Source organism: Mauremys mutica, chromosome 14 (genome assembly GCF_020497125.1).
Source record: "Mauremys mutica isolate MM-2020 ecotype Southern chromosome 14, ASM2049712v1, whole genome shotgun sequence".
Classification (NCBI taxonomy): domain Eukaryota; kingdom Metazoa; phylum Chordata; order Testudines; family Geoemydidae; genus Mauremys; species Mauremys mutica.
The window spans coordinates 41,160,572-41,187,518 of NC_059085.1; the positions used below are offsets into that span (position 1 = coordinate 41,160,572).

A 26,947-nucleotide genomic window follows, 5' to 3' on the forward strand; every position below is an offset into this window, starting at 1 on the left:
TCCTCCTCCTTTTCCCTCCTCCCCCCCCCCCCAATCTTAAACATAAATATTCTATTACGTTGAAAAAGAAACAAAGTATGGGAGTCTGGAAGGTAAAAAAACTTCAAATATTGGCTTCATTAATATTTATTGTTAACCATACTTGGCTCTGTACAGAACATAGATTAGGTAAGGTCCCTCAAAGAGCCTACAGTCTAGGTATTGTGTTTATTTGAATTGATAAAAATTGTATATTCAAGACTCACGTTATTTTACAGTCAGTCATTCTATATTGATCCAAACTGATTAGATGGAAAAACATCTCTATGCTATGATTGACATCTCCTTTTTCGCCCACTTCAAATCCTATTCAAAAGCCCCACCTCCCAGAAAAATAGACTAATTTTGCAGTGTGACATCAAGGTCACAATATACAGAATGTGTTAGGCCACGCCCAGAGGGATTATAGTTGGGGTGGCGGCTGAAAAGAGAGAGAGTCTTTAGAATTGAGGAACTGCCACAGAGAACATCCTGCCACTCGTTTAAACAAGGGGGTTGTAATCTTGAGCAGCTCAGTTAATCACAGCTTCCAGAATTTTACATGATGAAAGAGATGGACCAAAGATTCAAACCCGTTAGGGACTGCATAGGCCAATACTATCACCATCTTAAAGTTCACCTAAAATGCAGTGGTGATCCTTGTAAAACATCATTAGTGAATGGGCACCCCATTCTACACTAACTGTGATTTTCAAATGATCTTAAAATTTAGACCTAGGTGGAATACATGAAAGTAATCCTACCACAAGGTGAGAAACTGAGACAAAATCTGAACCAAAAGAAACGTTGCAACTTTTTTTCGCTTGGTTCAGTGAAGCATTACTTTAATCTTATTTGGAGTGATTTTTTGTTGTTCAAGAATTAACTAAACAAAATGTACGGTTATGATCAAGCAAGTAGCATTCTGGATCCATCATCTCTCAGTCTGTTTTAATATGAATTCATATATAGTTTTAAATCATTGACACCCATCCCACCAATCACAGTTCACAGAACACTATAGAACAGGGGTCATCATACATTGGTTTATAGGACCATCATATGATGATTAGAAAAGCAACATCAGGAAGACTGAATGGAAGCACACAGAGAAATGGACCTGCATTTGGGACCTTGCACCACCGCACTCACTGTGCTTGGGGGAGTGGGAACTAAAGTCACTCTTTAATTCTGTCTGTGCACAAATTACCATGTTTCAATCCTTAATAAAAAGTTTCCAGGCACTCTTTGCTAGCCTTTCTCTGGAATGATAAACTATTGCTGCAAGCCATTTGACAGGGTAGATTGATTGATTTAAATCAAAGCGATTTAAATAAACTGATTTTAATTATCCTAAAAAAAGATTGATTTTTCATTGGTCAGTCACCATTAAAATGTTGATTTGCAATCAAAAATGAACTTCATGCTAAATTTGGTGCTTCCCTTTGCTAACCAAGAGGATATACCATATCTACATACATTTATTTAAGCAATTATTTAATATATAGTTTTTTTGTGTCTTGTGTCAAGCTGGATTTGGATGGAAATTCAAATTCTGTTAAAAATGCACAAAAAGCATTTAAATTTATATTAAATGTAACTACTTTTAAGAAAAAAATTAGCAAAATATGTTTTGCATTTAAAACTAGCCGATTAAGACTGTCTACACTACAAAGATAAGTCGACCTATGTTAGGTTGACTTAAGCCATTGTATTAATTGCTGTGGTGGCTGATGTCCACACTACCCTTCTTCTGTTGGTGGTGTGCTCCTGGTGAGGATGCACTTCCACTGACTGAAGAGGGGCAGTGTGGGGGACTGAGAGCCAGGACTCAACCCCACCAGGAACTCAGAGTCCAGTCAACTGCCGTGCACCTGGCGGGGAGTGGGGAGCCTTGGCGGGAGCCCAAGTCAGGAGCCTGGGTTACAGCCTGGCTTGGAGTGGAGGCTGGGCAGGAGCCTTTCTCGGAAGCCAGGAGCTGGAGTCATGAAATTGACACGAACGACGGCCAACAGCAGATGTAAGAAACGTAGTGTCTACACAGACATGCATTGCTCTAACTACACCGACATAAGCCCTCCACCTCTCCTTGAGGTGGTTTTACGATGTCAGCATAGCAGGGGAGTTACACTGGTGGGAGGAGCATTAAATTTAGGGCTTGGCTACACTTACAAATTTGCAGCGCTGCAGCAGGGTGTGAAAACACACCCTCTGCAGCGCTGCAAATTGCGGCGCTACAAAGCGCCAGTGTAGTCAAAGCCCCAGCTCCCAGCGCTGTCCGTTATTCCCCACAGGGAGGTGGAATACGGACAGCACTGGGAGAGCTTTCTCCCAGCGCTGGTGCTTTGACTACACTTAGCGCTTCAAAGCGCTGCCGCGGCAGCGCTTTGAAGTGTAAGTGTAGCCAAAGCCTTAGTGTGTATACTTCCTCTTTTGTTTCAACAAAAGCTGGCTTTTGTTGAAGAAACTGTGAAGTGTGGACAAGGCCTTATTAAACAAAAGAAGTAATTGTTTTTGGTCACCTTGTCCTTCAAGATTTTATAACTAGAAGATTTTATCCTTTTACACCTAGTTTTTATGTACAGCTTGGAAGTGGAAAACAAGCTTTCCTGCTTTTACAACTCCAAATTGGCTTCTTAACTTCAAATGCAATAGTCATTGAACTGAACTAGTTGAATAAACTGAAATGAAGAAGATATTCTCTCTGCACCTGCAGAAGAGGCTACTGCTTTCAAAAGCTGGTTTAGCACTTCTGGAACCATAGTTTGTTGGTGCTCAGCCAGTGACTTCCACCAGGTCAATGGTTTGACTTTCTTTAAAACTTAGCAGCAGTCATATACTGATTAATATTCTTTTTTGCATTTAACTTAAATGATTTTAATATAATAAATTTAGGCCTTAATACAAGTTGTCAATTTCAAATTTAATTTCAAATAGGTTTGTTTTTAAAAAAGAAACTTGTATTTAATTAAAAATAAAAAATCCATTTTTATCCACTCTGCTATTTGAACAACTTCAATTAATGCTTATTTTCAGTTTAAGATGCTTGGAATTTCCCTAGGTATCTTTCGCCACTCTGTATAGCCCTTTATTCGCTGCTGCCCACCCTGTCTCCTTGGCTCACCAGATGTATATAGGGAGCACAGCTGGTGATGGGAAATAGATAGCTGATGCATCTGAGTAGTTCATAGATTTTTAAGGCCAGAAGGGACCATTGGATCAGCTAGTCTGACCTTGACCTTCTGTCCACTATTCTTTGTGTAGCTCTAAACTTGTTCTGAATAAGAGGAATCACTTCTCTTTTTATGTATTTAATTTTTAACATTTCAGAAACGGCCTAAGATTAGGATATTGAAAGAATGTGTATGACATTTGGAGTTCGTGAGGACTGATTTTTCAACTAGAGGAATCCAAAGAAATGTTGGGAAAACAGCACAATTTAAAAATAGGAGCATTTTAAAATGTTTCCTCTGGAAAAGTTAATAAATAGTTGACAAGAAAAATTGTGTACAAGGAAAATTCTGTTGTGAACTGAAGTCTTATTTTGCAAAATTTGTGGACTAAAGGTAGGAGTTCCAAAAGTGCTTAGTGCTGGCCTAATTCTTCTCCTTTTGAAGTTAATAGGGGTTTTACCATTTACTTCAGTGAGAGCAAAGTTAGACCAATGTTGAACTGTTCTGAAAACTCTACCCTGAATTTAATCATTGAATGTGAAACGAAAGGCATTTTACTCCAGCTTTAATTTCAAATTTCTGTGCAACTTCTACTAAGTTACCAGTGCCTCCATAATCCGTGTATTGTCTGTGTGTGTGTGTGTGTGTATACAAATAAATACATTTTTCCCTAATGTTTTGCTAGAACAGGGATTGGCAATCTTTGGCACACGGCCCATCAGAGAAAGCCGCTGGTGGGCCTGGACGGTTTGTTTACCTGCAGCGTCTGCAGGTTCAGCCGATTGCAGCTCCCACTGGCCGCTGTTTGCTGTTCCAGGCCAATGGGGGCTGGGGAAAACGGTGCGGGCCAAGGGATGTGCTGACCGCCGCTTCCCGCAGCCCCCATTGGCCTAGAACGGTGAATCATGGCCAGTGGGAACTGCGATCGGCTGAACCTGCAGGCGCTGCAGGTAAACAAACTGTCCCGGCCCGCCAGCGGCTTTCCCTGAGAGGCCACATGCCAAAGGTTGCCTGAGCCCTGTGATAGAGGTTCTTTTTGAGTCTGGGGGCAGCAGACTTACGTTGTGCTCTGCCCGGTGAGAATGTAGAAATGGCAGATTCTTGTTTGTAAAATACTATGCTTCATCATGACCTTGGCCAGTTGCCTATGCGCAATATCTGATTTATTGAAAATATGTTAAAAAAGGTGAACATTTCTAATGTTATGAAGAAACATTACCCTATATGTGTGCCATTTTATAAATTACCATATTTTGGCTGTTTTAATCCTTTATATTCATTAACTGCTAAGAGACATCTGTCCAAGCTAGGATAAAGTGGGGGCTTTGTGCCTGGATTTTTTTTTTTTTTAAACGTATGCCAGTATTTCACCAGAACAAGACACAAGAAGCTGGGAGTGGAGAAAGGATGTCAGAAACGGGAAATTGTTTTTCACTTGCATTAAGAGAGAGCTTTAACTAACTTGAACTAATTTTGTTATAACAAATGGATTTTGGAAGGGGAAAAGGTGTGCATTGTATATCGGCCTAAATTGAATTTAAATAAGTGAGTTCTAGATCCCTTGAAAGTGATTTATAATATGCTGATGTATTCATAACTAGAACAGCACTGCTGGGCAAGGCTAAAATGAACCATATGAAGTATCACTGCTATCTAGCATTGTAAATACGATTTTTTTTTAACATCAAGATTTGATATAGTTTGTCCCTTTTCTAATGTGTGGATTGAAAGATGCATCCCTTCAGAATAAGGGCAGGGTTCTGAACAGTATGCAGTTAGTGACATTATGAAACAGTAATTCTAGCACAGCTGTTTTCTTATGTTAAGACTGGCCGGTTCCCAGGACTTCTGAGAAATGGCAGATTTAACTTGCCAAAATGGCAACCACATGTACTAACCTATTGCCAGTTTTCTTGGGCACCTTTCCATAGTCTATACGATCCCAACAGTTTTCATAGTGATCAGAATTTCAAATGAGTCAATATTGGCAGCAACATCATTTTGAGTAAACAACTCTGATATTCGGTGGTGTCCTCATTCAAAAGATATAGGCTTTTCTAATGAGCAGCTGCTGCTGAGGCCAATCTCAGAAGTCTCAGAAGTAACACTGTATTTTTTTTTTTTTAAATTGTACTCCACCTGCCTGGTTTAATTGCTTTCATGTGTTCAAGTGGAAGAAGGAAAGAGGAAAATGTTTATGCGTAGTTGGATTTGATTCAGCATCAAGGTTAAGGGATAAATTACCATTTCCATTGGTAAACCTCAAATTATCCTTCTAGTATTCTTTGCGCCAGGTATTAAAAAAGACTGATCTCCTGGCACGCATTGTCCATCCTTCTGTAACTGTGGGGAAACACAGATGTGAACTGTTCCTATGATTTTAATTCAACTTTAGAGGCTGAAGATTTTCCTTAATATGGTTACTAAAGACCTTTGACAGAGAATTCTGCAGGAGCAGGGCTGAGAAATGTTTGGCTCTAGAATCAGGACCACGCTTTGGAAATAGAATTAAGCTTCATCAGAGCTGAGCTGTAGAAACGCCAGGCAGAGGTTGGAGTCAAGAGAGTAAAAATTGAACTTTGGTTCAAATTTAGTTTTAATTAGCAGCAGAGAAGTCCCTAATCTCAGTGTATGTTAACCAAGATTTTTACAGATCCCACAGGAATGTCACACTTGCAGGGACAATGTCTCCATATATGTTTGTATTGTGCATTGCAGAATGGAGGTGCAATGCTGATTTGGGTCTTTGGATGCTATTGCAATATAAATGTTAAATAATTTCCCTGTTTTAAAAAAGATAGCCCGTAAATGAAAAGAACCCTGCAATTTAGGAATGTTATTCCCTTAGTAAAGAGGCCAAAGTGTCATATTATTTATTGCTGTATATGTATGTGTAAGTATTGTTGCTATTTTTTAAAATTAAATTTTAAACAAAAATTACATTTAAAATAAAACACAAACACTTTACAGTGTATTTAGTGCTGGTGAATGGCATTGAAGTGGCAAACTTGGGAGTCAAGGGACTAATTGTCTTTATTCACAGAAGAGGTACAGCACATACGTTGGGATAGTGCAGGCTTTCCTCACAGGTCCAGGTAGGACCAACTCAGAAGTGATAGGCGTATTTCAGTCTTGGTCGTCTTTGGAGATGTTACCAAACAAAGTGGCAATTAATGGCAGTTGGCATAGTAGTTTCTGGGATGTGGACACGTACCCACTAGGAACTGGGCCAATATTTACCCTGTCTGTTTCACAAGGATCACTGAATGTTCATTAGGTGGCCATAACCAAACCAATCTGGATTTGAACCAATGACCTAAAGGTGAAAGGCTCTGATTCTCACTATCAATCCTCTGAATCAGCTCCTTTTAAAGAACATGAATAAAGTATTAATTTACTTGTGTGTGTTAACATTCTTTTTTGCTGCTGTCTTTCAGGGTTGTACGAAGTGGCAGACCTCTTAGAGTGTGAGTTTGGGGCCTTCCGTGGCATTTGAGCGAATATTGTTGCCTGATTCTGAATGATGTCAGAACAGGATTTGGCAGATGTGGTTCAGATTGCAGTGGAAGACTTGAACCCAGATCATCCAGGTACAGTAGGGGGTAGTATTGACACAAGGAAGAGCAGTGAAATGTTACCTTCTAAACAGGGAATAAAAATCACTATTGGACTCCTTTTACAAATTCAAAATGGCACAAAAGTTTCCTAGAGAATTTAATTCTGCCTTTAAAAGTGAGTTTGTTAACATTACTTTCCAGTAACTTTATCAACATGGTCTGAATTTTCTTACTACAACAGTTTTTATAGTTAACATCTTGCATTTAACATCTTTAAAAATAGAGGGCTATATCCTCTCCCTGTTCTTTGTACAGAAGTACTTTTGTGCAAAATATCTAGGGTTAAACATTGCCTACAGTAAGTTTTTCTTCTTGCTGAGCATCTTTCTCAGGCTTTCCTCCAAATGAGAATTGCTACCCAACAAGTTATGAACCATAGTTTTGTACTTGGTATTTACTATTTCCTCCTTTACATATTTGAAATTCTTTGTATTGTACCAAAGTGGTAGCAGATTGAAATCACCTCCAAAAGCATTATTGTGACATTCATTGTTCTTGAGAGTTTGCTCATTAAGGGAAAATATCAGTATTGGATGCTAGTTATTGGCCTCAATCCATATATGGCCCCATTGGAGGTAGTGGGTCTGTGTGTATGAGTAAACGTGGGCAGGAGTGTTTGTAGGATTGTGCCCATAATTTGGGAAGACACTGATGTTAAAAAGGCCCCATTCTCACACTCAGAACCATGTGGGTGAACCTTTGCACTAATGAAGAACTTCAGTGAAGCTGTTTGGGTTCTGCGTGTGTGCAGTGGTCTACCTATATAGTTCCTATAGCAAGACTAGGGACTAGCTTTGGAATGCGGTATTAGAGGATATGAGGAAGCAATGAAACACCAAAGACATTGTAAGCCTCTTTGTTACATTTTTTTTCTTGTTTTTGTCCAATCTATATATTTAGGACGTATTATTTGTTTGTGGGGAGCTATGTTATTTATTTAACTTAGCTTTCTGCAAGATTTATTAATGCCAAATGCATCTTTGTGAATAGTCGTTAATATCCAAGTGCCTAGATGCCTTGATAGGTACCTTTAAACAACAAATGTAAATACAGAAAATCTAGAATAAGAGAGGTCACAAAAACGTTATATTGGTACATCAGTACTTTTCTGATGAAGTTTAAATAAAAGGTGAGAGGTGTGTAGTATACAAATGTAACTTATATGCTAGTGATTATCTTAATGTGTAGTATTAGAGTTCATTTGCTGTAAAATGCTATATCCATGAAAAAGATCTGGAACATTCTTGAATTTTTTTTGAGTAAACATGGCTTTACATCAACAACATGAGGATATTCACAGCTGCGTGTAGATCTTAAGAAGGCTGAATATTAAAAAATATATTTCTCAAAAAACAGACTACAAATCCCATAGAAATCATAGAAACATAGGGTGGAAAGGACCTTGAAAGGACCCTGTGCTGAGGCAGGGCCAGGTATACCTAGACAATCATTGACAGGTGTTTGTCTATCCTGTTCTTAAAAACCTCCAGTGATGTGGATTCTGAAACCTCCCTTAGAACCTTATTCCAGAATTTATACTTAGAAAGTTTTCCTAAGTGTCTAATTTAAATCTCCCTTGCTGCAGATTAAGCCCAACACTTTCTTGTTCTATCTTCAGTGGACATGGAAAACAGTTGATCACCATCCTCTTTAAAACAGATTGTACCATATTCGAACACTGTTATCCGGTCCTCTCTCAACCTTTTTTTCTCAAGACTAAATATGCCCAGTATTTTTAATCTTTCCACATAGTTCAGATTTTCTAAACATTTTGTCATTTTTGTTGCTCTTTTCTGGGCTCTCGCCAATATATCCACATCTTTCTTAAATTGTGGCACCCAGAAGTGGACACAGTACTCCAGCTAAGATTTCACATTTGCTGAGTAGAGGAGGATAGTTACCTCCAGTGTCTTACATATGACACTCATGTTAATGTATCCCAGAATGATATTGGCCTTTTTTGCAGCTGCATCACACTGTGGACTCTCATTCAATTTGTGATACACTATAATCCCCAGATCCATCTCAGCAGTACTACCACCTAGCCAGTTATTCCCCATTTTGTAGTTGTGCATTTGATTTTTAGTTTCCCAAGTGTAGTACTTTGCACTTGTCTTTATTTAATTTCATCTTGTTGAATTCAGATCAGTTCTCCAATTTGTCAAAGTAATTTTGAATTCTAATCCTGTCTGCCAAAGTGCTTGCAATCCCTCCCATCTTGGGATCATCTGCAACCTTTATAAACATATGCTTCACTCCATTATCCAAGTCATTAATGAAAATATTCAATATTACTGGACCCAGGACAGATCTTGTGGGATGCCACTAGATATGTCTCCCTGGTTTGACAGTGAACCATTGATAACTAGTCTTTGAGTTCGGTCTTTTAACCAATTTAATCTAGAACACGTTTGCTTATGAGGATGTCATGTGGGACTGTCAAAAGCCTTACTAAAATCAAGATATATCATGACATGCTGCACTCAGCATTTCAGTGATGCTCTTTATGAATACGCCCTTTGAATTATTTCATAATTTCTCATAATATTGACATGATTTTCCTCATTCAAAAGTAAGCGTATTACCAGTATTGCAGTAGTTTCTCCCCCAGAGATAAGATCACCCTTATTTTTTCTAGATAATCTACATGAGATATTTAAGACGCTAATATGCAACACATCGTACTTAAGTTGTACATGGACATACCATATATGTACAGTGCTGGATATTTTCATTAGTCCAGGTGATGTATTTTAGGACTGACATTGTTTCAGAGAGAAATATGAGAGCAAATATGAGATCAAATAATTGAAATATTCAGGGTGCAAAAGGTGCTTTTCTTATGAAGTGGTAAGTAGAGTGCTTACCCATTGTTGTTACATTTTAAAATAAATAAGCAAATAACCGCTCTGTGTAAAGCTAAGTCAGGCTAGAGCTGTTTTTCTCTGTGCTGCTGGATTCTTTCAGTTAGTCACTTCAGTGTCTTCATAATTTATTTTGCCCCCAGAATTGTAGTGTGACAATGCTTATTTTTGCTTGCAGTTGTATTGGAGAATCATGAGGTGACAGATGAAGATGTAGAGCCTGCTCTGAAACGCCAACGGATAGAAATTAACTGCCAGGATCCCTCTATTAAGGTTGTGATAATATACTTTTCTGTTGTTCAGAAGATCAGATACATGCAATTGCTTTTCTTTGCTGGAAAAAGTATGTTAAAAGCAGAGGATGGATAATAAAATATAAATAGTATATTTAAATGTGAACCGGGGGCGGGGGGTGGTGGTGGTTACCCTTTCTGCAAATGTTTTAGAATTATTATTATTTTAATTGTTTATCATTATTTATACAATTATAGTGCTATGAGGTATGGATCAGGACCCCGTACTAGGCAGAAAAAACACAGGAAAATAAAAGGTTCCTCCCTTAAGGGCTTACAATCTAGATGGTGATGTCCGCAGTGATGGAGAAAGGAGGTAGTAGGGAGGGCTTGCGGGGAGGGGGAGAAAAACTCTATTTTAGCTATGTTGAGCTTGAGCTGATTGCTAGATATTCCTAAAGAGATCTGAGAGAGAGAGACCTAGACTCTAGTTTGGACAGAAGGAGACAGGTCTGGAGTAGAGAGGTAGATCTGTGAGTTGTCAGCATAGAAACGTTAGTTGAATTTGTTTTGTGTGGATGAGAGCAGCCAGAGATGAGGTGCAGAGGGATAAGGGGACAAATATGGAGTTCTGTGGATCCCCCATGGAAAGCTGTGGAGGGGGGATGAGGAAGACCCTCCTAAGGACACAATGAAGAAGTGATTAGAGGTAGGAAGAGAACCACGAGTGGAAGTCACAGAAGCCAAGTGAGGACAAGATTTCCAACAATATGTGCATGGTTCACAGTGTTGAAAGCAGCTATGGCAGGCCAAGGGAGATGAAGATGAAATACTGATTTTGAGCTTTAACTAGGATTATGTCATTAAAGACTTTGGTGAGAAAAGTTTCAATGGAATACAAAGAATGGAAGCCAGATTGGAGAGGGTCTAAAATGGAATTGGGGCGGAACTTCAGACAGTGATTATAAACAGCACATTCAGTGATCTTAGAACTGAAAGGGAGAAAGAAAGTGGGGTAGTAATGGGAAAGGCAAGCTGGGTCATGCGTGGGAGTTTTTAAGATGGGAGAGACTCAATAATGCTTGTTTGTATGGGGAAAGAGCCAGAGGAAAGTGAGAGGTGAATGAGAAGAATAAAGGAGGGGATGAGAGTAGGCATGAAGAAGATCAGGAGATGGGATGGGATGAGGTCACTGGGATTAGAAGAGGAGAGCAGATGAGAACCTTCTGCCTCCCCGACAGGAGAAAAGGACAGAATTGTAGGAGGGGAAGGAAAGGCAAGCTATGGGGAGTGGGAAAGTCTCATCAGCTTTTGTCAGTTTTCTCTTGGAAGAAATTGGTGAGATCCTGTGTGTTTTATTGGTAGTTAGCACAAACACCCATATGGCTTAAAACCTGGAGGATTGCTAAGTACCTTGTTATCTTCCCGAGCCAAATCAGCTCAGTCATCTTTTAATAATTCTTTTAAAATTATAGTTTTCTTTGAATCAGTCCAGCCACATTTGACTTGATTTCCCTGTGCTCACAACCCTTCCCCACCTCTCCCACATATGTTTCTTATTGGTATTGTGTATTGATAATGTTTCAGTCTTGAGCACTGACAAACATGTAGATAATATTCTGCTGCTACACAGTTTGGTGTATATAGTCTTACCTTCTTAAGATTGCCCTAGAAGCTGTGAAGGTCAGACAAGTCTTCCCAAATTAAGAGTGCAAGCTGGCCAGCAGCATTATCAAATAGTTCTATACTGCTCATTTTATACAATGTTTTCTGTAAGCTAGGCTAGCTGTTTAAATTAATTTTAGATGGAGGCCACTAGGTGGCATGCTGGCTGTTTCTTAAAGTCAATTCAAGGCATATGCATTATCACTAGGGCTGTCAGTTAATCACAGTTAATTTGTGTGATTAACTCAAAAAAATTAATTGCAATTAAAAAAATTAATCACGATTAATCGCAGTTTTAATCACACTGTTAGATAATAGAATACCAATTGAAATTTATTAAATATTTTGGATGTTTTTCTACATTTTCAAATATATTGATTTCAGTTACAACACAGAATACAAAGTGTACGATGCTCATTTTATATTATTTTTATTTTTATTACAAATATTTGCACTGTAAAAATGATAAAAGAAATAGTATTTTTTAATTCACCTAATACAAGTTACAACTGTAGTGCAATCTCTTTATTGTGAAAGTGCATTTTAAAAATGTAGATTTTTTTTGTTATGTAACTGCACTCAAAAACAAAACAATGTAAAACTTTAGAGCCTACAAGTCCACTCAGTCCTATTTCTTGTTCAGCCAATCACTAAGTTTGTTTACATTTATGGGAGATACTGTTGCCTGCTTCTTTTTACAATGTCACCTGAAAGTGAGAACAGGCATTTGCATGGCACTTTTGTTGCTGGCATTGCAAGGTATTTACATGCCAGATATCTAAACATTCGTATGCCCCTTCATGCTTCAGCCACCATTCTGGAGGACATGCTTCCATGGTGATGACGCACGTTAAAAAAAAATGTGTTAATTAAACTTGTGACTGAACTCCTTGGGAAAGAATTGTATGTCTCCTGCTCTGTGTTTTATCCGCCTTCTGCCATATATTTCATGTTACAGCAGTCTCGGATGATAACCCAGCAAGTTGTTCGTTTTAAGAACACTTTCACTGCAGATTTGACAAAATTAAAGAAGGTACCAGTGTGAGATTTCTAAAGATAGCTACAGCACTCGACCCCAGGTTTAAGAATCCGAAGTGCCTTCCAAAGTCTGAGAGGGACAAGGTGTGGAGCATGCTTTCAGAAGTGTTAAAAGAGCAACACTCCACTCCAGAAACTACAGAACCCGAATCACCGAAAAAGAAAATCAGCCTCCTGCTGGTGGTATTTGACTTAGATGATGAAAATGAACATGCATTGGTCTGCATTGCTTTGGATTGTTATTGAGCAGAACCCTCTGGAATGGTGGTTGAAGCATGAAGGAACATATGAATCTGGCACGTAAATATCTTGCAACCAGACATGCCAAACCCATGAAAAAAACGCAGAAATTCGGCTTGTTTTTGGCTTAATTGGCTTGTGAGTTGCCTGTTGGTTAGTTTTTGGCTTTTAGCTTGTTGCTTGTTGTAGCTTGTTGCTTCTTTTTTTTTTTTTTTAGATTGGTTTCCGGCAAGTAGGAGCAAGGGGCAAGCAGGGGTAGACGGGGGAGAGAGCCAGGAGTGCATAGCAGGCCCACCACAGTCCCAGACTGTGTGCCGGAAGGTCTCTAGTCACAGAGTGTGTTGGGGTTCTTAGGGATTCGCTTGTTTAGGTCTTGTTTTGAAATGGGATTTACTTGATTTTTGGCTTATTGTGAAAGTCTTGGGGGGCTTATTTACTGCATGAAAGTTGGCAACTGTGTGTTGCAACGCTGGCTACAACAATGCCGTGCGAATGCCTGTTCTCACTTTCAGGTGACATTGTAAACAAGAGGTGAGCAGCATTATCTTCTGCACATGTAAATAAACTTGTTTGAGTGGACTTGTAGGCTCTAAAGTTTGATATTGTTTTATTTTTGAATGCAGTTATTATTTTGTGCATAATTCTACATTTGTAAGTTCAACTTTCATGATAAAGAGATTGCACTACAGTACTTGTGTTAAGTGATTGAAAAACACTTTCTTTTTTTTTGTGGTGCAAATATTTATAATAAAAAATAAAGAATATAAAGTGTACAGTGCTCACTTTATATTTGTTCAAATTGAAATCAATATATTTGAAAATGTGGAAAAGTCCAAAAATATTTAAATAAATGGTATTCTATTATTGTGTAATAGTGTGATTAATTGTGATTAATTTTTTAAATCATGCATTTAATTGTGATTAATTTTTTTAATCGCTTGCCCGCCCTATTTATCACTGTTTAATTGCGTAATTTCCTCCAGAAAAATCTTGCAGAATATGCCTTTCAAAAATGGATATATTTGCTTAGGAAAACAGATCTTATTTCTTTCTTTGTGTATGTCCAAGTTAGCTGTTTGATATGGAATGAAAGTCAGCTACACTTGTTGCCTTTGAGGTTATGTTATTTGTTTTAATGTATTGATATGATCATTCTACACATTTGTAAGCGCATAACTTTATCTTTTTGGGGAGATCTTTTCAGACTTATCCATTAGTGTGCTGAAGCATGTTTATAATCTTTTCTTTTTTATTCATGAGAGAGTGAGATGTTTTGGCTTGTCATCTTAAACTTTGTTGTGGCAGGTGAAATCACATTAATAAGATGTTTGGTTTGGATGCTGTTGGCTTCTACATGAAAAATTACAGGAAGTCTGAGAATGGATTTCATCAGTTTTAAGGATGATCAAACTGTGACTAGAAAGGTTGCTAGTATCCCTTGAATTGTTTGCCAATCATATTTTAGGTGGCTCTTGCTATATGTAAGTTCCTGAAGATAAATTTGTAAGTTTCTAAAAATGGCTCTTTTTACCTTCTCTCCTCCTCAGTCGTTCCTGTTTTCCATTAACCAGACAATATGCCTACGACTGGATAGTATTGAGGCAAAGCTGCTGGCACTAGAGGCTACCTGCAAATCATTGGAAGAGAAATTGGACCTTGTCATGAACAAACAGCATAGCCCTATCCAAGTCCCCATGGTGGCGGGTTCTCCCCTTGGTGCTACACAGACATGCAATAAAGTGCGATGGTAAGAAAAGAACAGGCCAGTCATCAATGTACTTTTTCAATACTATCCCAAATCCATCTCTCTGGCAGTACCAAGCTCTGCAGCTTTATGTATACCTGTCAGCAGCTTGGTATTTTGGTTAGAATATAGAATTAATTCATCTTGAAGGTAATTGCTATGCCAGTTCATGACGTTACTTCTATTTAGACTGAGACTAAACATATCACATTGGTCCATGAATGGCTTGGAACTATTTCCACATTTCATTTTGATTTAAACCAGACTGATTCATCCTTCCTTTGGAAAAGTCGCATCAAATATTAGATGTGTTTTTTAAGCTTTTCTTTTCTTTATTTTATATTAACATTTCTAGTTAATGTGTTTATTGATTGTTTACGCCATATCATTCTAATCACTTCTCATTTTACTTTTATCTACTACAAATTAAACAGAATTACTTAGTTACATGTCCCTGTTCCCTAAAAGTTCTCAGTAAAATAATAATATCTAGTGTTTATTTCTCAGATAGAATCATAGAGGTTAGAGATGGAAAATACCTATTAAATAATCTGATCCATTTCACTGCAACTGCAGACTTGACCACAGTACATTTACGTGTATATTGTCCAGTATTGTTTTAAATGTCTGAAGCATTGGTAGTCCATCCCTGCGCTTTGAGGATTCGTCCAGTCTAATAGATTTGACTGTCAAAGGGTTTTGTGTAATGATGAGCATAATTTTTCCCCATTCATAATTTCATTCAGTTTTCCTAGATATGCTTCCATAAATAATTTGACCTAAATAATTAATCTCTGTCCTTGTTTACATCTTTGTAATATTTATAGAGTGTTTTCATAGTCCATATCCTCCTTGGTCAATTTGTAGCCAAGGTACACATATTTAACTTTGCTTTCATAAATCAATTTTTCCAGCCTCTGATCTCTTTCATTACTCTTCTCTGAACTCTGACTAGTTTCTGAATATTTTTCTGATCTGTGGTGCTCAGAAATAAATACAATATTCTAGGTGCACTAAAGCCGTATATAAAAAAGCTATTACCATCTTGCTTCATGCTGTAAGGCCCATGAATGTACACGTTTTTAAAAAAAAACCTTTGTCCTCCTTTTACTGCCATATTGAACCCCAAATATCTGCGTAATTTGCTGGCCACTGTCATGTCGGGTTCCCCTTAAGCTTTACTACTTTATAAGTTAATATGTCTTTCAGATTGTATTTCCCCCAAGATACACATTTGTATTTTTGCATTTCTGTTCTGAGGGTTGTTTGCAGCTAGCTTCAATTTAGTAATGGCAGTTCATTAACATGCTGTTTACACCCTCTCTCAGTTCATTAATGAAGATGCTAAACCAGACTGGACCTAATACTGATACCTTAAAAAAACCCATAGATTTAGATATTTTACAGTCAGAAGGAACCATTATGATCATGTGATCATTCTTTCTTACTGCATAACACAGGCCATATAATTTTGCCCAGTAATTCCTGCATTGAGCCCAATAACTTGTAGTGGAAGTAGAGTATATATTTTAGAAAGACATCCAGTCTTGATTTAAAGACTTCAGATGATGGATGTTCTTTGGTAAACTGTTTCAATGGTTCAAATGCATCTTTTTTTTTCTAGTTTGAATTTGTCTAGGCTTCAACTTCAACTTTAATCTACTACTAGATAGTGTGCTGGTCACACATAACTCAAATGACTTCTTTGGGAGCAGTTGTGTGCCCAGTACTTTTTGAATCTAACTTTTAAAAAAAATATTGGCCTCTGCTGCTTTACTGGTGATAGAAGTTACTCATGGAGGATCCATAATTGTCAGGATTATTTTTCTTTGAAACAGGTACCTCATAATTGTCTATGATCTTAAGAAATAATTGTCAGCAATAGGTAATTCCCTTAATAACTCAGCTGCATTTTTCAGACTGTAGACTTGTATGGCAGGTGCTGAAATGTTGTATGTTAAAACATTCCAAGTACCCTTTCACCTACTCTTTCTCATTATCTATTGTTACAGGGACTTCCTTTCTTATTATTCAAATTATTTGTATATATTTGTTTTTGTTATATACAGATTTTTAGAAAGGAATTCAGGGTCCTGTATATAATTTAAAGTGTCCCCTTATAATGGGCTTTATACACAAAGCATACATTTAAAAGATTTATTCACAAGTATGTGACCTGGTCAGGAACCTATCCAGTGAGCATTATCCTTCCTCAGTAGGTTTTTCTAATTATACTGTTTTAATTCTCTAATGGATTTAGTGTTCAACCTGAGGCTGTGTTCTCTCTCTTAAGGCCATGCATGCCTGCCGTAGGCATTCCTATGAAGCTTAGCAGTTAATCTCTCACTTTAGGATTTCAGATTTTTGTGACTGTTTTTCTGGTAGTCTGAAAACATTTTAGGTGATGAGGCCCCTGCCACCCAGCTTCACATATACTTTTCAGAATTATAACTGTGAACTAGATCTTAAATACTTTGTGCATTTGTTATTAAATACTAGAGAAAATGGATTCCTGATCCAATGATTTCCAGCTAGTGTGTGGCTTAGGGTACGTCTACACTACCCACCGGATCGGCGGGTAGCGATCGATTTATTGGGCATCTATTTATCACATGTAGGGTAGACGCGATAAATCTATCCCCGATCGCTCTCCCGTCGACTGCTGAACTCCAGCAGTGCGAGAGGCGGAAGCAAAGTCAACGGGGGAGTCGCGGCTGTCGATTCAGCGCCGCGAGGATGCGAAGTAAGTAATTTTAATTCGATCTAAGATACGTCGACTTTCGCTACGCTATTCTTATAGCTGAAGTTGCGTATCTTAGATTGATTCCCCCCTTCACCCCCCCCAGTGTAGACCAGGCCTAACTAGAAGCTAATAGCTTCTTCGCTACTCAGGGGAGAAGGTAGGGGGAAGAGATACTTGATATAGCTGTGTCTGTGTGTGTTTGAAACATTCAGTTTGGTTTTTCTATTTTGTAGAATTACTTTTGTCCTTTGATTTTAATTAAAAAGATATTTAGCATGATACCCCACAAACAGCAGCATTCCCTCCATTAATTATTTTTATGAAATATGACTGACAGGTATAGTACATTAACTTAAAAAAGTTTTAAATTTTTGACAGCAAGTAATAAATTGTTAGGAATAGCTTCAGCTTTGTTGTGAAGAAAACATTGACTTTCCCTGAAGTTCAGTTAAATTTCTGGGCTATATAACCAAAAAGAAAAATAGGAGTATATACTCAAAGGACACGTATTTAACTTACAGATCATTTCTGCTTTAACAAAGCTTCTGGAGAGTAGGTGAAGAGCTGTCAGCTAAATACCAGAGACTCATTCATGTGGAAAGGATCCAGACCTGGTTCTGAGCCAGCCCAGCTTTGTTAATGGCTGGCTCAGTTTCACCGTGATAGGATGTATCACTAAATGCCCTATCTCTCATCTCATAGAAACTAGTTCCACTTGTTGATTATTTCTAATTAAAAACCTGCATTGACTGTTCTGTCGTAGGACTCTCTCTTTATGTTCTCCCCCTCCTTAAAACACAGATGGCGGTGGAGAACTGCCAACTTCAGTTGGTATTTCAGACACAGATTTACAGATTCTACACATGAATGAGATCCTTCAACCCCTTTCTTGTCCTCCTGCCATTACACTGATACCAGTTCTAACATTGTAATAAAACCATTGTGTACAGATAGCAGAGCCATGTCAACCAGATGGTGTTACACTTCACAACAGTATCTTAGTTGTGTGTCAGCAACGCAGACTTTCCATTTTTTCCCAGTAAATGATTTAAGGTTGTGATATCTCCTCTTTTCCCTCCAAGCAACTTTGAATGTTGTTTGTGTATTTTATTTAGTGATTAGCTGCTTGTATTAATGTGCTATAGATTTACCACAATCAAGTTTCATTTGTTACAATATTGTACATAGTAGAGTGTATACATTATAAATTCACACATCAATTTTATTGCTCTGTGATATTTTGCTATTTTTAAATACTTGTTATATAAATTTGTTCCCTAAGGTATGTTGGTTTCAAGTGTGTCTAGGCCATCTTGTAAGGAGAAAAAGGGTGACTTGGATGCGAGCTATTTTTTTTCCTGCATCACCGTGTGGCCAGATCTGACAACTGTAGTGAAGCAGCAGAGTTCATAGCTAAGCATTCAGGCCATCCTAGATTATGATTTGGAATGTCATACTACCTGCTTCTGCTGCAGAGGTCAGAATAAAATTACACAAGGCTTGTTTATAAGATTGAGTGATATAATGTAATCTGGCTATGCAACTGATGTTTTATAGAGCCAGGAGTCTCACTTATGTAAAAATTGGCAGCTTGAAGCTCAACTTTCTATTGTTTTCCCTAGTAAGCTTAACATGCTGATTTATTGAGATAACTCATGCTTTCCTCCTTTTTTAAAATGCCAACGTGTAGTTTCCAAGTTTTTAAAATTCTCATTAGGGAAATAAAGCAGAAGTTTCAAGGAGATTTGCAGTAAATCACGGATCTCACTACATTATTAGCTTTCAGAGCAGAAATTTGTTGCATTCAGAATCTGAATCTGATTTTGATTTTTATTAAACATAGGAGAATTGATATATCAGGGTAGAACTTTTCCAGCACTCTTCCTTGGTTTTATTTTTTTGTTTGTTTTTCTTGAAGACTTGCTGACACCTCTTGGGAAAACTACAAAATATTGAAAAATGACGATTTCCCGTGCTTTTGGTGTTTTCACTAAATACAGTGCATAAAAGCTGAAGTCTTGTTCCCACAGTTGTTCTGCTCCTCTTAACTCCCACCTGCTGTCATGGAACTCTATGACACACCAACTAACTCCAGTGGAGATGGATTTGATGTTACTCTAAGGTTATAATCTTGGGTAGCAAACAAGCTGCATGAACATGTGGAGTCTTGAGAAACAAAAAAGATTAATCTTCAGAACTCTTAGTAGAAAGGAACAGATAAAGAAGTCACAGAAAATCTGACACACAAGAGGAATTCTTTCTAAGCAGAATGTTACTGAGTTTTCCATAAGATGTTGGTAGATTTTTAAAAGGGACTTAAAGACAGTAAATAAACACAAATAAGCCTTGCAATCATTAAAACTTAATAAAAGAGACTTAGAAAATAATTTCTTAATGCTTAATGACTGTTGTTTAAAAATATGTGGTTTTCAACCTTATCTATGAAGCCAGGACTATGATGGTTCCATAATATTACTGTTAATATGAATTAATCTCCCTCCCCCCCAAAATTAGTGGAATAGAAAGATGTTCTCAGGCTGTATACAGAATTGTGTTTAACTGTATAGAGCCTTAAAATAGCCAAGAACAGTAGTACAGTAATGTAATAAATATCTTAGTAGGAGAATGTGTATTGTTTTGGTGTTCTGAGTCTTGTTTTGTCTGACGTCATTCAGCCTCTCACTCAATCTGTCCAGAAGCTGACTGGCTCTGTGTCGCTGCCTTAATCATTTTTTGGTAGAATGACCATCAGCAATACCTTATTTTTGAGGTAACATGCAACCAGAACTTTCAATAGCTCCCATAAGATTGTTGGAGAATTTAAGGTAGTTCCTTCAGTTTGCAGTAGTGCAACACTTGATATCACTTAAATGCAACCTCAAACAGAAATTTGCAAACTTGGAACATGTTCAGACAGAAGAGAGGTGGTTCATAGGTTTACTAACTAAATATATGCAATGAAACTCATGTTCGTATGTCTTTTAAAACATTTTCCCTGGAAAAATTCAACCTAGATACAGCATTGTTACCCAGTTTCTGAACTGGGTTAATCTAGGTAAAAGCTGTTCAAATGGCTAGTTAATTGGTTAATTATGCCAACCACTGATTAAAAATCAACATTGTAGTTTTATATTTTTCTGTACAGAACATGGACTGCAAGGCTAAATGCACTGCTCACCATTGTCAAAAGATCTCGAGTGACATCCATGAATAGGAAGTTTTGCTCATGTTGGCAAGGGAAGGGGGATGGTGTCACCTTTTAAAAATGGAATTACTCTCCATAGACTCTCCTCCAGCATACCATGTAGGTAGCATCTGTCAACGTACATTTTTTTTCAAAAAGCAGCATTTGTAGCTTTTGACTAAGGTTGCTAAATATAAAACAAAAGGGGCATGACACAGTTCCACTACTAGGTGGGATATGCAAACTTGTTTTTATTTGTTTTTATATGAGGTGGTGTTTGTCCTCTAGTCAAGTAAAATCTGTCAACAGGGTGGGTTAGGTTTTGATTAATAGGATTTATTCTTCTAGTTTGTATCTCCAGTGTGCCAATTGGAATGCCTTTTGGCTTTGGATTTTCTCAGTTCAAGGAGTTCAACAACTGTATTTCTGGACAAATGTTTTTTGTTTTCAAGTTGTTTTGTATTCCAGTGATATGGAAAATTAAAAGTTAAGAGAAAGATTTCATTTAAATGGATTTGCAAAGCATTGAAGCAAGAAAACAGAATTAGAGCACAGTTGTAATTCAGGAATAAGATCAAAGAATGTAAGTTAAACTGCTGCATAGAAGGTCTTTTTAAGAAAAAACAAACATGAACAACAACAACAACAAAAAAATCCAGTCTATAGAAATTGAATTGCAACCAGAATAGAAAAAAGTAATTAAACTATATATAATATGAAAAAATATATTTTCTATCAACTACGAGTAAGTAGCATTACACACATGCTTATGTGCTTTGCTGGATTGGCGCCTGTAGCATCAGTGAAGTAACTAATGCAGCTCCCAGACTTCTGCAGTTCTCGGTCAATAAAACTGGTGTACAAACAAAGCTATTTTAACTTGTTAATTACTATGAGCCCAAATCTGTAGCTCCAGCCTACACAGAGTTCCTTTTAAAATCAGTGGGATTTTTGCATGAAAATCAGCTCCTGAAAGGGCATGATTGTTCAGCCCTCATGTGAACAGTTCTTAATCACACAAGTCATCCCACTGATGTTAATGCATGGGAAAAGATTGGATGATTAGGTCTAAGATCTGTGCTAAACAAAATCCACCAAGTTCATTTTAGGTCTGTTTGCAAAATGGGGGAATAAAACCAGTATTTGGAAAATGGAAAAGTGTGAAAAAATATATCTCCAATTTTCCAGAATGTGTTACAAAAATATAATGGGAAAAACCTTCAAAACTATAAAGAGAATGTCTTGTTCTTGTAAAGATAAATTGTATTTTTCATATTGAAGTATACCTTAAAATAATTTTGATATTAAAAATATTAGACTATTAAAAATACAGAGCAAATCCTGCAATTTAGGCTGGTGAAGGTTAGTAGCATTATTGAGATGACTTTGGAAGAGAAGGAAGTTAGTGGTTATGTCCTTAGAATTGCAGCTGTTCCTTGGAGGAGTTTAGTGCATATTTTTTTTCTGTGATATTCCATGCCAGGGGAAATACTGTGGCTCCTAATAAAGGGATGGATGAAAATCCAAAGACACTGCATTAGTAGCACAGTGCATTTTTGGGTAGATGATTGCATATTTGACAGTGCTGCTGGAATGTAAGGAGGGGCTATTTTAATTTAGTCTTTTTGAAACTGTTTAACAAATCAAAGACTGGAGTTCTGAGTGTAGTCTAGTTGCGTATCTTTCCCCATATCCATGTCACCCAGAATAGTAGAGTTTTAGTTTCTCTTGGATTCAGTCTGAACAAGTTCTGGCCTAGTTAGTAAACCTCCTCATTTGTCACACGACCACTTCAGTGACATGTTTGAAAAGTTTGATGTTGATTCTTCCTTTGTTGGATCATGGAGTTACTGATTTATACTGATTACTTACCTTGCTGGCCAAGCCACTCTGTGTGTCACGTGCATGTATTCATGCTCCGGATGAGGTGGACCTGTATCATTCTTTGTACTTAAATGCAGCACAATTCTGCACTGAAAATATTTTAGCCCAGTTCTTATGTTTGGTTTTTGATATTTTATCATTCGTGCTAGTTTAAGGGTACAGATCCAGTGGGTAGTAATCGATCTATTGGGGATCGATTTATTGTGTCTTATCTAGACGCGATAAATCGATCCGCAAATCGATGCCCTTACTCCACCTCGGCAGGAGGAGTAAGCAGTGTCGATGGGGGAGCCGCGGCGGTCGACTCGCCGCTGTGAGAACGGCCAGGTAAGTCGAACTAAGATACTTCGACTTCAGCTACGCAAATAGCATAGCTGAAGTTGTGTATCTTAGATCGATTCCCCCCCATAGTGTAGACCAGCCTAAGATGCACAGAAGCACTCTTGTAAACTACAGTTAGATCCTCATTCTGAATATTAGAGCTGGATACTAGGTACTTCTGAATGTAACCTTTCCCATTTCCTTTATTTTAGTTATATGAAGTCTTCATAAATTCAGACTTAGTGTTTGTATTATGAATTGTTGAACAAATACTGAAATGCTGTGTGTTTTATCATTAGTGTAGATTGCACTTCTTCGAGTGATTGCTCATGTTGATTCCAACTAGGTGTATGCGTGCCACATGCACAGTCGCCGGAAAGATTTTCCCCTAGTGGTACCTATCAGGTTGGCTGTGGAGTCCCCTGGAGTTTCTCCGTCATGGCGGTGTATATAGGTCCGTGCCGACTCTCCGCCTCTTCAGTTCCTTCTTGCTGACAGTGACAGTCAGCGGAGCAGCTCCTCTCTTGCTAACAGCAAGCAATTCCATACTGGACTTTTTCTCATTACCTGTAAATAGTTAAAAAACTAAGTGTGTTAGTTCAAATAGTCCTAGTTAGTTTAGATAAGTTTCAGTTGGGGTCCCCCCCTCATGTCCCCGACTGGGGCATGCTTTAGGGTTTCAAACCGTGCGGGTCCTGTCTGAAGCCTATGCCAAAGGGAGACTCACAGGACTCCTGTCTGAAGTGCTTGAGGGAAGCCCATCAAACAGATAAGTGTAAGATATGCAGAGGCTTCTGACCCAGGACCAAGAAGGAGAGGGACTTTAGGCTGAAACTATTCCTCATAGAGTCAGCCCTTCGTCCCCAGCCGGCATAGGCGGCGTCTGACCCCAAGCCCAGCACTTCAGTGCGGAGCATGGTGAGCATCACCCACTATCAGTTCACGACAGCCCCTCGGATGTTCACCAAATGCATGGTGGTTGTGGCAGCCTTCCTGCGGAAGCAGCAAATGCAAGTATTCCCATATCTAGACAACTGGCTAACCAAGTGGAGGACCATGTGAGCCTTGTGTGGACAACGTTCCACAGGCTTGGCCTCATTCTGAACGTGGAAAAGTCAACCATAGCCCCCACTCAGAGGATAGAGTTCATAGGAGCTCTTCTAGACTCCGGTCAGGCAAGAGCATTCCTCTTGGAATCTCGCTTCCTAGCCATGGGCACCATCATAGAGATTTCTCAGAAGATTCCCCACTACTATGGTGTGAAATTGCCTGAAGCTGTTTGGACATAGCCCAGGTATACCGGCCGAATTGAGACTGCCTGGACAAATTGGTCACACTCACTCCTCCAGTCCTCGAGTCCCTCTGGTGGTGGCTTGACCCGCAAGCAGTATGTGCGAGAATACCCTTCTCCAGGCTTCAACCATCGCTGTCCCTGGATGTGTCAGCGATGGGTTGGGGGGTGCACTTAGGAAGATTCAGGACCCAAGGTCTCTGGTCTCAGGCAGAACTTTCGCTGCACATCAACGTCAGGAAGCTGTGTGCAGTTCACCTCACTTGCCAGATGTTTCAAACTCATCTACAGAGCATATGTGTATTGGTATTGACAGATAATACCATAGCAATGTTCTGTATAAACAGACACGGTCGTGCTCACTCCTCTCTACTGTGTCAGGAAGCCCTCAAGCTGTGGAACTTCTGCATTGCCCACTCCATACATTAGGAGGAATCGTACCTTCGGGGCTTGCAGAATGAACTAGCCAATCACCTCAACAGGTCCTTTCATGGCCATGCGTGGTCCCTCCGCTCAGATGTCACAATCAACATCTTCCAAAGGTGAGGGTTTTCCAGATAGACCTGTTCGTGACACGGCGCAACAGGAAGTATCAACAGTTCTGTTCATCCTGAATCACAACCTGGGTTCGCTGACAGACACCTTTTTCCTCCCTTGGAAGGGGCACCTGCTGTATGTATTTCCGCCCTTCCCACTCGTTCACAAGGTCCTGCTGAAGGTCCAACAAGAGGAAGCATCAATAATCTTGATAGCACCAGCATGGCCATGTAAGCACTGGTTCACCACGCTTCTATACCTGTCAGTGGACACATCTATAACTCTACCCCTGGTCCCGGACTTGATCACGTAGGACACTGCTGCCTCCAACATCCCAATCTAGAGTCTTTCCACCTCACGACATGGAAACTCCATGGCTGAATCTGTTAGAGCTTGCATGCTCAGACTCAGGCTATGTCTACACTACCATGGTAAGTCCACCTATGCTACACAACTCCAGCTTCGTGAATAACGTAGCTGGAGTTGACATAGCTTAAGTCGAGTTACCACAGGGCCTACACTGCGGGAGGTCGATGGGAGAAACTCGGCACCAGTCCTGCGACCGATCGGCGGAACGGGGTCACCGGTCACCCTCCTGCTGGCACCCATCCTTGAGACACGAATCCCCTCAATCAGGGAGATTCTACCGGTGATTGGCCCACTCCGACTCCCAGTCCCACTCTAGATCTCGGTACAGGTCAAGCAGTGTGAGGCGTAGATCGCTGGTCTTTCGATGAAGATCCACCAAATGCCAAAGATCCCCAGGGTCCTGCAGGAGGGACTCGTCCTGATCGGAGAGGTCAGCGTCGAGGCACAGTGGCCAGCACCACAGTGAGGAGGCCCACTGGGCCAGCCGATCATTGTCACTCTGCAGCGTCCGCTCTGCTTACAATTCTGGTGTTGATCAGGAGTCCCTGGTAGCAGAACAGGCTCTGGCACCAGTGGTACCGTCGACTTTATCGGCACTGCAACTGACCCCATGGTCTCTGGGCCAATGGCTGGCAGCGTGGTACCCCTAGAATCCTTGGGAGTTCACCCAGCCTTCCCAGGCCGCCTGGTCAGTAGAGGGGGCCTCAGATAGGCCATCGGCCACAGCATCCTGCCGTCCTCCGGAGGTGGAGGCCCCACACAGGAAGACCCCTCAGGCCCATGAGGACCTAGGGAAGCAGCCAGTTGGGCCACCAGGGGATGTGGTGGATACCTCAGTGCTGGCTACATCCTCCTCATTGCCAGATGAAGTGATTATGGGTTCCCCTCACCCAGTTCCTCAAGATGACGCCAAGGCTCATCAGGAGCTTTTGAAGAGGGTTGCCTCTAACCTGGTGCTCCAGGCAGTCGTCGGACTTATTGTTCAATGTCCTTTGCTCCATGGCACCCGCTAGAGTGGCTTTACTCCTACACAAGGGGGGTATTGAAAATAATTAATGCCCTATGGCAAACCCCTTCCTCCCTACTACCCATCTCAAAAAGGATTGAGCGCAAATATTTTGTGCCAGCTAAAGGCCAGGAGTATCTCTATACTCATCCGACCCCAAACTCCCTCGTAGTTGAGGCCATTAACCAGAGGGAGAGGTAGTGTCAACCCGGGGCTACACCCAAGAATAAAGACTTGAAGAGTCTGGATCTGTTTGAGCAAAAAATTTATTTGTCTTCCAGCCTTCAGTTGAGAGTGGCCAACACCAAGCCCTCCTTGGCTGCTATGACTACAATATGTGGCAGTCTGTGGCCAAATTTGAGGTCTCGATGCCTGAAGGGTCCAAGAAGGAATTCCGGGCGATCCTTGAACAGGGCATAGCTGCAGTGAGAACAGCCCTGCTAGCAACCTTGGACGCAGCAGACTCCGCGGCTTGCACCATGGCCTCAGCCATCTCCATGCGAAGAGCATCCTGGCTGCTCCTCTTGGGTCTGTTACCAGAGGCTCAGCAATTGATGCGGGACCTCCCCTTCGACGGCCAGACCCTGTTTGCAGAACAAATGGACAGTAAACTGCATGGCCTTAAGTACTCCCTCACTACCCTGAAAACCCTGGGGCTGTACGTTCCCAGTCCAGCTTGTAAGCGGGTTCAAACCGCAGCAATCTCGGGGCCACGGGAGTCAACACTGCCAGAAGCGCCCCCCCATAAGTAGAGTAGGAGCTACAAGCACCGGCTGAGCCACCTACCTTCTCCCTCTGCCCAGTTGGGTTCGACCTACAATAAGCAGGGGGGCAAGCAAGCATTTTGAGGATGCGCTTGAGAGCAACCTACCAGACTTTACCCCGGATTGGTCTGTCCTGCTGTTATCCAACCGCCTTCCTTTTTTCTTCCCTGCATGGACAGCTATAACTTCAGACTGCTGGGTTCTCAATACTGTGGCAGAGAGTTATACCCTACAGTTTACTTCTTCCCACCCTGCG

At 39.8% G+C, this 26,947-nt stretch overlaps 1 protein-coding gene across 3 annotated transcripts in view; it reads left to right on the plus strand.

Annotated features, from left to right (window-relative positions):
• The window catches only part of LOC123349646 (BTG3 associated nuclear protein), a 252,258-nt gene that overhangs the window by 19,054 nt on the left and 206,257 nt on the right, over nt 1–26,947 (plus strand). For all 3 annotated transcript variants that reach the window (XM_044987858.1, XM_044987859.1, XM_044987860.1), the window contains exons 2-4: nt 6,629–6,781; nt 9,851–9,945; nt 14,396–14,595. In XM_044987858.1, the coding sequence (XP_044843793.1) occupies nt 6,712–6,781; nt 9,851–9,945; nt 14,396–14,595 (365 nt within the window). In that variant the 5' untranslated portion in view covers nt 6,629–6,711. The remainder of the gene's footprint in view (nt 1–6,628; nt 6,782–9,850; nt 9,946–14,395; nt 14,596–26,947) is intronic.